The following is a 15392-nucleotide window of genomic DNA, read 5'->3' as shown; positions in this document are numbered from 1 at the left end:
ACGATGTAGCAGCATGTTCTCCAAAGAAATGTTTGATAGTATTGTTTGTGAAATATTTATTTGGATGGAAATCATCCAGTGCAAAGAAACAGCAATCAGTAACTATCACTAACTGTTATCAGCAAGGCAATTATATTACATTTTGAGCTTGGAATTGGTGAAAAAAAAAAAAATTATGTGAAAACTGACTCCTCCAAGGTCATTTCTGTTACATTTTTCAGCTTCAAACTTAAAAATGTTGACTTTTCAGTAAAAACGTTTTTCATAAAATTAAATTACCTCCTAAAAACAAAACTGCAGTGCCAAAGGATAAGGAGTTTTTTTTTTTGCCCTTTAATGTTTAGAACAAATACCCCCGGAAACAAAAATTGTGTAGTGCTGTCAATGTAGTAGTATTTTGAACTAAGGAATAAACATAGAAATTTACAGTCAATTATGAATATTATTTTATTCTTTCTAAAATGTTAACTCTAAATATTTTCAAATGAATGTCCTTACTTTACAGTACATCATCTCTTTCATCATAGGTGATGCATAGGTGTTGCATCACCTATGATATTCTGCTATAGACATTTGTCTTCTCATTGCAGGAGCGGAAAAAAGCATTTTGACAAAAGTTTATTACAGTTTTTAGAGAAACTTGACCAATAACTGCATCAGCAGGTCAAAAAAAAAAAAAGGACAATTAAAAGAGATTGAAAATTGGACATATTAGAAATATTAAATGTAGACATGCCCAGTTGTCTTTAAATTTGGACCCAACTGAAAAATATTTACCAAATTTAATATTTCTAATCATGAGCATTTTTAAGAAATTTTCAAAAGCTGAAAATGTACCACCAGTTAAACGTCTAGATATGTTAAATGTGTTGCCCAGAGTTTATTTGACAGCAAATAGTCATGGGAAACTCAGAAAACAGGAAAACCTCAACAAACTTCCCTTTAATAACAACACATAGAAAACACCCCATTCTGTTGACATCTAATGACATGAGTGACAAAGAAACGGTCCAACAGAACTTGGTTCAATCGTGAAAAATAAGGTTTTGGGGCACGCCAGCAGGCAGTGATTGGGATATGCTGCTGCTGTTACTCTAACACCCCTCTATGGACACCAATAAATGGATGCGGGTGCTGGGTGCAGAAGGGGCTGTCAGTCAGACAGGGGTCCCTGGGGTGAAAAGAAGGCAGGCGGTGGTGTCAGTCAGCCATGACCAGAGCACAATGACCACGGCCTGACCCTTCAGGCCTCCCATCATACATATGCCAGCAACCATGACACTCTGAGGGAAGGGGCGGGCGGGTTGTGAGAGGAAGTTAACCGGACAACAGATATTTGGGTCCTCTTAAATAAAACTTTTAGGAGCAAAGCATTCTTTATTACTTAAAGAGTTTGATATCTAGGGTGCGTGCCACAATTCTACAAACAACACATTTTAACTTTATAAAGCTGTCCCTTTAGTCGGTGAACTTGCTTTCCTAAAACGCACAGTGCTCTGCATGCATCTATCAGTCCACCCTGTGCACAATCACTGCTCATCGAGGGACAGTGGAGACAAAAGCCAGCCTCCACGCCCCTTACTGAGAGCACACAGTCAACTGGACACACAATTGTGAGCGGAAGCAGATCAGCTGGCTTTGGCATGCAAGAGAAAAAAGGGGGTGGGAGGGAGGGAGTGGGGCAGGATGAAAGAAAGAAGCCCCCAATTCTGAATTATTCCAAGTTATTCTGCTGGATGACTGACTTCATTTCCGTGCAAAGCAGGGGGAAAAAAAACGAGGGGGTGCTGAGACCGAAGTCTAGAAGGACAGGGAAAGGCAACTGTAGGTAAGGCTTGCGCACATGTCTGAAGGAAAACTTAAAAAATATATAAATAAAGTATTATAATAAAGGACAGAGTTTTAAACTATATAGAAAAATCATCACTGAAAATCAGGCAAAAGTGTAAAGAAAATCTAATGTCGAGTATGGTACGTGAAAACTTACGTGTGAATATTTATATAAATTTCTAAAAGCAGAAACAAGTATATAAATATAGATTTACAGGAAAGAGACACTGGAGAAGAATGTGCAGATCAGGGAGACATGGGCCCTGAGGCCACTTTCTCCAGTGTGTGGTGGAGAAGGGGGATCCTGGGACAACAATTTCCTAAGTGGACAAAGTGACCGTTTGTCTGCTGCTCCGGCCCATGGCTCACTGGACTCCAGCATGCAATTATGCTCTGCTCCCATCTCAGTCTTGGGCTTTCTAACCCAAAGGGGAGTGGTGAAGAGGAGCACAGAGGGTTGCAGGGCTGGAGGGTTCTGGAGGATTGGGGTGGGCAAGAGGGTGGAGAAGAAGGGAAGATGAAGAGAGAGAAGAAGAGGAGGAGGAAAGGGGAAAGAGAAAGGATGTAGCCAGACCCCTGGTTGCTCGCCAAGTCACCCTCCCTTCCCTCCACTCCGTCTCCTCCCCCTCTTCTTCCACACAGGCCCTCCCCGGCTGCCTCTCTGTACACAATGGCCGCTTCTCTGCTGAAATTTCACGTTATTGGATCCAGGGCCTGGAGTTTTGTCCTCCCACAATGTCCAGGCAGCAGAGCATGCTGCAAGAGAGACACACTTTGCAAGCTAAAAGCTGGAAAACCATTAGTCCTTTCATTAGCATCTGAAAAGAACAGAAAAGCTGCCTCCCTTTCCACCCCTCACCCCCCATCTCTTTTTTTCCTCCATCACCCCTTTTCCTCCCCATCTTTTCCTCAAATCAAAACCTGAGGAAGGCTGTGAAGCTCAGTCAAGCTCTGCTAGGCCACTTTGGCTCGTTGAACTTTTTAACAGACGGCCAAAAAAAAAAAAAGCAAAAAAAAAAAACAATTAAAATATCATTGGAGAAAATAAACACAAGCTACTTATCCCAATCCGATTCTATAGATTATCCGCAGAAAGAAAAAGCTATTAACGATAAAGTAGGTAAAACATGGATTTCTACGTAAAAACCTACTTTGGCTGTGACTCATTCTCTTTGCCTGAAGGAAAATAATGCTATCTCCCACAGTTATGTCAAAACACAATGATATTTAGGTAATTATGTATTTCTGACTGATTTCATATTATGAACATATTTACTTTTAGAGTATAAGTGGGCATATCAAGGTTTTTACAAATCTACAGTTACTCCATATCTTTACTGCTGTTACAATCTATTTAATGAGATATTAGAGAGCAAACTGGGGTCATTTGGTCTCCTCTACATGTTGCTGCAGGCTGCCAGTCAGCTGGCTGAAAAGAGGCTTCTCACCTTTCTTGCTGAAGACTCCCACTTAGTCATCCATACTTTGCGTACTCTGTGAGCCTTGCAGTGTGTTCACACTGTCTGCGGACAGTTGAGATTTCATATACCAATTGCCTAGATTTCTCATGGCAATTTCCTTCATTTCCTACAATCTGAATGGATACTGAAAAGTCTGATGAGCTGGTTGGGGGCTTTGAGTCCACTTTGAGTATGTGCAGACCTCCATGGAGTATGTGTATTTCCAATGTTTGGAAATCCTTCGCAAGGAATGCAAATAGTTGTGAGACAGAAAACCCATCACTCTTACTGAGGTCGCATTTTCTGAACACAACTGCCAAGCTATATATCAGCTAAGCAGGCAAATGCAGGCTGATTACCCAAGCATAGCACAATATTTGATAAAATAATATTAGGGCTGCACATTGTCAGATTATTCAGAATATTCTGCTCAATAAACACTTTCCTCTAGATGTTTAAGTTTATACGTTAGAGTAAAAAAAACAGTAAGTAAAGACTTTAGACAACAGTAATATGTCTATAACAATTAATATGTTGAATTACTTTAACTTCTGCAGGAATGATTATTGCTTTTCTGCTCTAAATATATTCAATTAGATCTGGCGATACATTCAAGTTACACTTTGAAACTGTTGTATTTTTACTCAAGGTTATTAAACCGTGAGAATTTCTTAGCGGCCCATGCCTTGTAGATTCATGTAATCTTACATAGACATGACATTACTGTAGACATGACATTTCTTATTTAAGTGGCTATAAGAAATGTATTAAAAATAAATAGGCAATATTGTTTCTAATGTAATAAAATGTGTTTTTATCACTCATGTTATCTTCGTGATAAAAATAAAATATGGAACCTGGCCATCTATTCCACCCGTACATCTAATCCGAATGGTGTAAACGAGCAAACTCATTAGTCTCGGTTCCAGTTTAAAGAACCAAACGCAAACTAAAAAAAGACACCCAGAAGACAAAAACCAGCGTGGTTTATGGTTAGCTGTGCAAGCTGCAACAGATATTCATAATAAAAGTGCTTTTGAAGAGGCTGTCTGTTGGCCATTAATAAAATAGCTTTGAAGAGGCTGACTGTTGGTCATTAATAAAAGCAGATGGAAGTGTGAACAGTAAGCAGGCAACACAAGCTTGCTTACACTAGCTGCAGTGAAAACTAATCCGCTGGTTATAGAAAGAGAAGTGAAAGAAAAATTTGCCCTATCTCTTCTCAACACCTCAGGCTGCTGGTGACTCATCTCCCTCACAAGAACATTCAGCTTAGCTACCAACTGACTAAGAAAAAAAGGAAAAAAAAAAAACAAAAACAAAACAAAAAAAAAAAAAACACACACACAAGGCTAATCTGCTGCTGCTGCACGACACAGCAAAACCTAAATGTTAATGATAGTTTTGGTAGCATCTAAGGCAGACAACCTTTCCATGCCAAATGAACCTGCATTCCATATGGAAACTGGACAACAAATCAAGATATCATCATGATCTCATCGGGATGATATCATGAGAGCTCATCGGGATGATATCTTGAACAATCATTTTCAAATCAAACCGTGCGTTGCTGGACTGGGCCTGCCATCCCGACATCACAGTTCCAACTCCCGCTGCCCCGTGGCACACTATAAATCTAAAAAGAATCCCATATGTGTATCAAATGCCAGAAAGCTATTCTCAAACATTCATCAAAGCCGCATATTGAGAGGATCTTAATTCGAACCACAAGCATTCAGTAAATTAAAACCTTACGCTTGCCATTACAAAAAGAGGAACCACGAAATTCAACTGCAGCGGCATCTCTGCTCGCCTTTGATGTGAAAGCAGTCCCACAGGACCGGGCCGTGTAGCTTCGGGAAAAAAAAAACAGTATATCTTTTGAAGCTACTTGGGAATGATCAGCCATCACACGGAGATGGTGGCCTATGAATTGCCAGGACAAGCTGTAAAACAAAGAAGATGAGAGTACAGTTACATAATTAGAGTAAAATATTCAACTTTATAGTTGACCATTCTGGATAAAGTCATCTCATTCCTGCAGGACATGTCTTGCAACTTGATGAGTTGATGACATTAGTAACTAATCGAGTACTAAATATAGGCAAAATCTGATCAGACGTTTACAAGGCAGATGAAAATACAGTCTTGAACATTTTATCTTTTGTTGATATTTTGGCGAGGCTTTAAATTTTATATAACAGCTATTATTATTTCTTACGTTCAACAATGCAGGATCAGACCTTATCTTTTCCAGAAGCACACATGGCAAATGCTTCTATAAAAATAAAGAGTCAAGAACATGTGCAGCTGTGTGTGTATATACGTGTACGCGCAAAGACACATACACAGAAACCCCTTCCTGTTTTCAAAGCGTTTGGGAACTCAATCAAAGACACAAGGTTTAGGATTTACATCTGTGCCCTTTTATGTCTGTGGCTCAACAGGAAAGAACCATCTTAGCCCAGATGCAGCAAAGGGTTCCCAACAAGGCCCAGCCTTCTTGCTCCTGCATGCAGTACGACTGAAAGCAATATCTACCATTCAGTCACTTTGTGTTAGAAGCAGTTCTTAAAGGCATTAAAATATGGTCTGTGAGCATCAGACGCCCGTCTGGACAAAGAAATAAAGACAAGCCTCCTGCTCCTGATACAACTCAAGTCCACATGTGGTGTAGAATAGCCATCATTCATCTTTTAAGGAAAGTACTTTTCTAATTTACTACTGACATTTTGTTCCACTTAATGAATGCTCCTAAAATACTTGAAGAGGAAATGAAAATAATAAGAAGGAAGTAGGTTAAGTTTAAAATACAGAGGATCCAAGCCTTAATCTGACCACGGGGATGGAAGAGTCCATTACAACGCAAGACAGGTTTCATTTTGATGATGCGTCACAACCACAGACATCACAAGACATCTGTAGATTCATATAAAAAACTAACCGTACTTCACAGCTCTGTAGTTTGCCACTACAATGCTGGGTCACAGAGTTTGTCTATAAAAAGTTAAACATTGCTGATTACAAATGTTAACCCGTATGACATAAAATGAGGTTGTAACTACCTGTGAAGGGGAAAAAAAACTGAAGATATATTATGCAGGCACTGTTGCTATACACAACCTCAGGTTTGTCAAATGAAATATTTTGTCAGCTCCTGTAAACCACATTCATCACAACCAACACTTCCTCAAAAGAAAACAGAAGCAAAACCAACGTGTTTCAGTGTTCAGCTCAAAAGAGATTGCCCTGGGGTAAGATGTGTCTGTAACTTATATTCAACCAGTTAAAATGACTAAAGCTGATACTGGCATGGATGTGCATTGAGGTTTCAAAAAGCTACAATTTTAATAAACAGTCACAAACATGACGTGACTGTTTATTATATCATGCTTAAAAACAGAAAAGAATGACTGTATTTGAAAGACAGTCATTGGGTAGCTTATAAGCACTTCCTCAATCATTTAGTCAAGCTTCTGAATCAAAATCAGAAAAGCTATAACTGTTAGATTTTAATTGTGAACCAAAGATCAACATTTAAATAAAAGCTTGCACATCATGTTATTACATGTCAGTTTAAAATGTTTAACTGATTTGATAAAGTGAAAGTAGAGTATTTTTAATCAAGGTTATACTGTATCATCAGAATCTCATCCTGTCGCCAAATGGAGGCCATGTTCAAGAAACTGAAATAACCACAAAATTCACTGACTACCGAAAGGTAAAGACAATATTTGGCTTGCCATGAGCTCTACAGAATATGAGTCATTACCCAGGCCTTAAAGCATGCTAACAATTGAAGAAGTCATATATCCTTGTCGTTTTCAGGCATGATGGGGGTTGTTTGGGAAGAATGTTTTTGGGAAGCGCTGCAAAACTAAAGGGAGTGAAAACAGCTCACGTGTGATAAGATCAAGACACCCACATAGGCAACTGGAACACTGAGCTTTCAAATCAATCACACAAATAGGAAGCAGACAGAAAGCTGACTGAAGATCACCTGACTGGCAAAAGACAATATGGCAGGACCCACAAACAATGAGGCCATATCCAGTGTTCATGTCAGTCAACTGACATTCACTAAGTAAAAAACAAAAATATATGAGGGCATGTAGAATATCTGGAATATCCGTCAGAAGGTGCACACTGGCAAGAATCTATTTGATATTACAGAAGAGGCGAACTCTCCACACATGCCAAACAAGACACAAACCAGAATCCCACAAGGCTTTATGAGCTCTTTTTGTAATTTCAGTGTTGGGAACACCATTGCACCAAGGCCAAGAAACATGTTCTCAACAAAAGCTGTGCTGCATGTCCACAACAGCTTGGTTTACCCAACCATCCTTTAGACAAAACTACCTCACGGCCATTCCTGCTTGAGTCTTGAGGTAATTTTAAAATGCATTTATGAAGACACATACAGTATCTCACAAAAGTGAGTACACTCTTTGCATTTTTGGATCATATGTTTTTATTGAACAACACTATTTTGATACAGCGTAATCATTTTACAGCTTGTCGAAAAGTAAATTTTCTGAAACCTGCAAGTGAGGACACCTCTATGTTAGAATGTCCAAACCGTGCCCCAGGTTTCATGTTTTTTGTGGCCATTATTATTTTCTAAAACTGCTACATCTCTCTTGGGCAGGAAGTTCACTGAAGCTTCACAGATTGCACCGGATTCCTCTTCCACTTCCCCATGATGACGTCATGATGCTGCTGGACGTCAGAGACCTTGCATTCCTCCACCTTTAAGGAATAGGGTTTAGGTCTGGAGATATGCTCGGCCAGTCCAGAACCTTTACTCTCAGTTTCTTTAGTAAGGCAGTGGCTGTCTTAGAGGTATGTTTGGGCTCATTATCATTTGGGAATACTGCCCTCTGGACTAGTTTCTGAAGAGAGGGGCTCAAGCTTTGCTTCAATATGTCACAGTACATGTTGGCATCCATGGTTCCCTCGATGAACCGTAGTTCCCCACAGCTGGCAGTATTTATGCAGCCCCATGAAGCCATGACGACCGATTTGATGCAGTGTGCAATGTACAGTCTAAACAGCAACTGGCTGATATTCCCCTTTTCACTGAGGGGAGAACTCACTTTTGTTGCCAGTAGTTTAGACATAGATGGCTGCTACATTGTTATACAACCTGTAAACATTATTTTACATTGCATCGGTGTCATATCTTCACTGTTTTCACATACAAAGTTTTTTTTTTTCAGTACGCACATTCATGAGAGAGTGTATACTTTTTAGAGGTGAAGCTTATAATACAAACAAAACAAAAAGTGAGAAAAAGCTAGTTGACAACAGCCAAAAGTCAAAGACTGATGATGACTCTTTGACAGTCAAAGTTGGGCATCAAAGCACAACACAATGTCCAATTCGAGTCCATAGCGAAGAGATTTTTATGGTGATTTGTCCAGTAAGAAGGAGGAAGTCAAAGGAAATGATGTTTGATAGAAGCAGCATGCAGGCCTAACAAACTGGACCGAGAGATTTATGAAATCTCTGTGATTAACCTAATCTGTCTTTAAGTCACCTCAGTAGCAAATAGTACATAAAAGCTGGTTTTTAAACTATTATTCATAACTCTGGTTCACCCCCGTCCTTCATATTTTAGGTGTCCCTTGCTGCCAGATCCCTGACTTAAATACCAAGGTTGATTAACAGGTACTAGATGGCACACAGAAGAGGTCAGGCAATGACATAACTCAGGTGTGCTGGAACAAAGACACTTCTAAAACTTATAGGAGACAAAGACCTGAGAACTAGGGTTGGGAACCACTGTAAACACTAAAATACTAGCCATATTCAGATAGACAAGTTCTGCTCCTGTTCTGACTGGCATTGTTACACTGATGTGTAACACGTTCCTCTCCACCGTGCCACCAAAAACAGCCTGCTTAATATTAGTCAGCTTTGAGATGGTTAACAGTCTCACTTTTCTCCATATAATCAAATATAATCACTAGTATATATATATATATATATATATATATATATATATATATATATATATATATATATACATATATATATATATATATATATATATATATATATATATATATATATATATAATCAGGTGGCAGCTGCAGCTGAATGTTTTCTCCTGTAATTGGCTCAGACACTGAGGAGAAAGTGAGCTACAGCTAAAGCTAAATGAGTGCAGCTATTGATTTGATGTTGTATGCGGGCATCAGCAGGTGTTTTGTTCTGAGAGAGGACACAAAAAGCAACACTGTAAACAATGTTTTGTTTTTCATCTGATAAACTTAAAGTTTAAAACTAAGAGGCACAGTTGCCTCAGTGGTCTGGCTGACTTCCTTGTTCAGCTATCTGTCCTAGCTTTCACAGTTGCTTCATAAATGATCTTTGTAGCAAGATGGCCACATGTCTCCCATTAAATTTTTTTTTAAACTAAGAAAACAGTGTGTTCTATGTACAACAATGGCCCATCAGACACTCCGGATCCGTATTACACGCAATCATTCATGCATGATACTTGCTTCCTGTTTTTAAGAGAATGTGGACACAGGGGCTTTTGTGTTGTGAAAAAGTGTTTAGAATGACAAGTCCACAAATCTAATTATGATTATGTATTTTGTTACTGGTGGTATTTATAGCTATTTGCTTCTACAACCTAATGAGAATTAGCCAGTCAAAGAAAATATGTTTTCCTTAACACTTGTCAGCAACCTGTAAGTGGAGCAGGATTTATTCAAGGATTCTGAATATATTGGGAAAGACTTTTTAGAAATGAGCAACTAACTTCCTCCAAGATCAAAATCCACCTGGGCAACGGGAAAAACCGAAATGTCTTCAAAAAGAAAAAAGAAAGACAACCTTCGCTCCGTACTCTGCAGCTTCCATTGCAATGAATCATACCACTAGCAGAAAGGTGGTGGAATCATAGCAACAATGTTCGGATCGCTCCATCATGTTCGCTGCCGCCATCATGCAGCGTGGAACAAACCCAGCACTGTACTTAAAACCCACTGATAATACATAAGCCCACAGCAAAAATTCCCTCAGTGGGAGTTGTTGTGGATCCTTGATGTTGTTCTAAGGAGACGGGTCAAATTTTACAAATGCTTATGGTTATTTTTTTTTCTCGTCTTCAGGCAAACACAATGCGAAGTTTTATCTAATCTTGGTAGCTTCACACATAAAAAGACAAAACAACAACAACACAAAAATACTACATTAGATCCAGACTAATCAACACATATGTATTAAAGGCTAAATTTTGCACTGGATAATGTGAAAGAAGAACGGCATGGCAAATGTTACATAAGATCACAGAAGTGCACTTCAAGGACAAAACGCCATGCATTAAAATCAATCAGCACCACAGAGGCCAGATAGAAGAAATTGGAGAAGAAATGGGTGTGTTTCAGTCATCTAACCATGGTAATGTAAATGGATTTAAAGGACATTCTACTCCCTCTTTTGCAAAAAGCAAATCCTTGGAGATGGGGAAAATGATTATATGTCGTTGTGACATATAATCAAATACACATATATATATATTTCATATATATATATATATATAAACCCTCTGTATTTATATGTGCCCGCGCAGTATTTAACCCAAAAATGCGATCGTCGGTGCAATGCGAAACAGTGTACAGTGCTGTGAATGGGCAGGCAGGTACTTTATGAATGGAGGAGATCATGTGACCGCAGCACCTCCCGAAGCAGATATTTCTCACTGACTGTCAACAAGAGCTCACGGGCTGGGGGGTGGGAGGGGGATCAGCCCCATTAAAACAATAGCTAAACCCGACCAGAAACGCGTGCGAAAAGCACGACGTGTTCAGATTCCAGTCGGTGTCCGCGCACCGCGTTGAGAGAGGTCGTGAATGTAACGCCGTTTTTTATGAATGGGGATCGTGATATGTAAATGTGTGCGATTGAGAAAAAAAAGTCATCTTCTTCTCTTATAAATGTCGCCATAGCCGTGAATACTTCTAATTTGATACGTATGACCGGTTGGGAAAGACTAGATTTAAGCACAAGGATTAAATAGAGGATTTAAATGCACGGGAAGGTGCCGAAATCATGGCGGACAGCAGTTGGCTACACATAGATCCACACTGTCAATATAACGCAGTGTGTCCATGATGTACTCAGACTGACAGACATATCAATGTATATTTAAACTGGACTTGGCTGGACTCCTCTAAAAATACGCACATTTAAAGAGGCGATCGTTACAATAGCATTATTATTATTATCATCATTATTATTATTAAAAAACGAGTTTAGAGTCATTTTTGTCCAGCTTTTTGAATGATTCTAACATTACTGTAGCTTCAATACAGAGAGGCCTAATAAAAAAAATGATCCCATCGTAGATGTCAAATATGTCAAAACAAGAGCACGAGCAGGCATGGCACTGCTTCCGTACTTATACATGTTATTACAATGATAACAAATGTGAGCTATTGTTCCTCCAGTAGTCCATAAACTATTAGAAGTTCAGTTCTGTATTATAAAAGGCAAAAGCATACTGATGAAATACCAGCGCAGCAGAGTCAGAAATGTCACTGGGACGGCTTGTAAAAGCACATATTATTACATAAAGGTAGGTACCTTAATACTAATCTGAACTGTATTTATGTGTGCTACTTGAATATATGTGTAGGTCTGTGCATACGTAACTGAAAAGTACTCACTCGTTGTTTAGATTTGTTGAATCTTCACTCATTTTTTCCTCACGAGGATCCAAATCCTAGCAATAGCATCGACGACGCAGTGACGGCGGGACAAAATACCACAAAAATCATCATTTTCCTTCATAAAAACGAATGAAACTTCTTAAGGACGTCGGATGAACGTTGTACAAAGAGGGAGCATGCCTGACCGGAGCGTCCCCGGGAACACCGAGGGAAAGCTAGCTTAGCTCTGCTTGGCTGGGACTAGTGTAGAGCAGCGAGGAGGAATGACAGCCGTTGATTCATTTTATCCTCCCTGGAAGTAAAATCCGACCACAACAAATGAGCCAGCGGCACCATCCTCCTTCAACAAACGCACAACAGATCCTCGCTTTGCAAGAGTGTTTGTAGATCCTTCAAAAAAAAAAAAAAAAAAAAAAAAGAGAGAGAAAATGCAGGAATCGCCGGAGACTTTAACGTTTTGGCAGGTTATTTACGTCGAGCATCCATTCGCCCAACTTCGGCTCCAGGACGACACTTGAAAAAGCGCTGTGCGGCGTCGGCTCCGTCAACGTGTCCGAGTATTCAGCAGTAAAGGCATCCGAAGCCAACAAACAAAAAGCAGGAATTTGGCCGTTTTCAGTGTGCATACACAGGGAATAAGCAATCGAATACAGACACGAAATTTCCAGGAAAAGTTGGTGGACATCTGCTTTTATCGAACTCCATTTTCAACTCGGAGGAGGAGGGGAGGTGAAGGGGGGATGAAACGTCGGAAAACTGGGCGGATGTGTAGACCCTCGCTTGAGAAAAATCGGATCCTTCCGCGACGTAGTGAAAACATGTCACCCTTCCAAGAAAATATGCCTACCTAGCAAATAGAAAGTTCCGACTTGTTGAAGAGTAACCAGCTTTACACTTAATCGCCTTCCTCTGTATGCTTGTGTGGTCAATTAGCTAATTTTGATGCGCAAGGGGGTACACTAAAGTAGTCCCAACACTTCCCAAAAGAAGTTTGCCTTCAATCACGCATTGATATAGGAGGGAACCGTCTGTGTGACACCACGCGAAGTAGAATATTATTAGGAGAAAGACTGGGGGCTCACACATGCCCTCGGTCACAAGAATGTTTTTTTTTCCTGTTTTATTTCATGAAGTCTTGTCGTGGCCGTCCGCACCCGCACCACTTCTTAAAGTTTGCACGGAAATAATTTACTAAAGCAATGTAAAGGCATATATATCAGTAAAATTATTTGCATAATGCTAATATAATTCTAATATATATAATATATAATTATTATTATAAATAAAATCTATCTATCTATCTATCTATCTATCTATCTATCTATCTATCTATCTATCTATCTATCTATCTATCTATCTATCTATCTATCTATCTATCTATCTATCTATCTATCTATCAAGAGAGAGCGAAAGCTATATATACCTGTGTGTGTGTGTGTGTGTGCGTGCGTGCGTGCGCGTGTGTGTGTGTGTGGCTGTGTGTGTGTGTGTGTGGTGTGTGTGTGTGTGTGTGTGTGTGTGTGTGTGGTCATTTCACTCACTATTTGTGAATGTCTTGGTATATTTTTAATAAATGTTAAATGTTTCTGGTACAACAAAGTTCCTATGAAAGACTGGTAGGGACCTGAATTACTTTTATACTGAATTTTTTTCATACTTCAAACTGCTTGGCGCAGTACCTGAAAACTATAGTATGAAAATACCAAAACCAGAATGTAACAAAATGACTAAGTACTTGGAATGAATGAAGGACTATTTTGTACATAAACAGTTAGGTACAACACTGTACCTGAAAATGTCTGTCTGGTATCATATTGGCATGAAAGGACTTAGACTTTTTATATCAGATTTTTTTCATGCATAATTTTGTGTCTAGAAAGGTCAGATATGAAAATACAATATTATTTCATTCATGGGAAAAGTTTTCCACATGAGATAGATGGGTATAAATGGCTTCCAAAAATGTTATTTCATGAAACTTTTTCAGATTCAGATTTATTCAAGTCCCAAATGGGCATCGAATGTTTCTTGAGGATGTATATCATTCCAGGAAAACATAAAGTATAAAAAGGTGCCCATGTATAAAATACTTAAGGACCATGTTGTCCCCAATTTTTTTTCTTTGGTACAAAATAGTTTGGTCTCCCTCTCTACCACTCTACCCTAATCTGTAGGGTAGAGTTTGTACCCTACAGAGGGAAGTTTAATTCCATAAACCATGAAATACTTAACATTGACTAATCAATGAAAAATCAAGTGAGTCACCAGGGGTTAAGTACTTGGGTTCAAAGTAGGTTGTTTATTGGTGTGAAATGGTGATAGGAAGTGACAGAACACCAACTCATGGTGTGAAACTTGAAATTAGCAAAGGAACGAATTGTGCCGGAACCCAAAGTGAGACTAATTTATTTATGAGTTGCATGGTTTAAAATGCGATGATGTCTCATGTTACCCATAAAGTGTTCTGAAACTACCCTGCACATTTGTGGAGGGTAACTATACTGTCATTGTAAAGTTTATAGAAAACATATGTCCTTCTTCTAATGTTTTATGTAATTATTTATTTTTTAAAAAACTACTTAAAACAAATCCAGCAACATTTATTTTGTGTTAAATTTTTTTTGAGAGTCAGTCATGAGCCCATGCCTCATTGTTAGTTAACTGAGCAAGCAGAAGATACTGTTGTGGGCCTTTCCATCCTATAACACACATACGTGGTTTACTTCTAACACAGCAGTCCATCCCAGCTGTTGTGACTCTAGGAGATAGTTTACCTTTCCATGTCTGAAATGTGAACTACTTTTGAGAGTGACAAATTTAAATTTTTAAGGTGTGTTCTATTCTACTCGCTGATTTTGATCTGTTATGCATTAGTAGATCAACTTAGTAGGAGTTCAAAACTGTTATAAGAATTGTGGCTGTAAAAGTTATTATGGAGAAAGAGCTTCAATTTACATTTAGCTTTGGCTAAGCAACCCTGCTAGTTCCTGAACTTCCACCTCACAATGCACCCCTTAATCACAAACTAATTATTTTTTTTTAATTATTATTGTCTGCCAACTGGTACAGTTACTAGTAGCAGTACATGCTGATGGCAATGCATGTCTCAGAAATCTTTTTGCATTTAGATTTAAAATAACATGGTTACAAATAGAGATTGCATAGTGCTATGTGTACCTCTAACTTAATGTGATACCATCCATGAGTAACTGGTAAATAGTTTATATCTTTAGGTTTTGCTGTGTTTTAAATGCACCATATCCATAATGGATATTGAACTTTGCCAATAGGTGCCCTTCGCCAGTGGGTGCAAATTGTTATATTAAGCCTTTTGGGTGAATCCTTAACTCTCTTTTACTCCAAGATCAAGAAAAATATTGCCCTATACATTAATGTTTCTTTACCAAATACTGTA

The 15392-nt window shown here is 38.8% G+C and overlaps 1 protein-coding gene across 1 annotated transcript in view; it reads right to left on the bottom strand.

The window, feature by feature from the left end:
- The window catches only part of spred1 (sprouty related EVH1 domain containing 1), a 38415-nt gene extending 25671 nt beyond the window's left edge, over positions 1-12744 (bottom strand). Inside the window, exon 1 of the mRNA XM_055038390.1 lies at positions 11975-12744. Coding sequence (XP_054894365.1) covers positions 11975-12006 — 32 coding nt within the window. The 5' untranslated portion in view covers positions 12007-12744. The remainder of the gene's footprint in view (positions 1-11974) is intronic.
- Positions 12745-15392: the final 2648 nt, after the last annotated feature.

Source organism: Poeciliopsis prolifica, unplaced genomic scaffold (genome assembly GCF_027474105.1).
Source record: "Poeciliopsis prolifica strain line A6 unplaced genomic scaffold, Auburn_PproV2 SCAFFOLD013, whole genome shotgun sequence".
Classification (NCBI taxonomy): domain Eukaryota; kingdom Metazoa; phylum Chordata; class Actinopteri; order Cyprinodontiformes; family Poeciliidae; genus Poeciliopsis; species Poeciliopsis prolifica.
The sequence above is the reverse complement of the archived record's forward strand: the minus strand, read 5'-3'. Positions and strand labels throughout refer to the sequence as shown.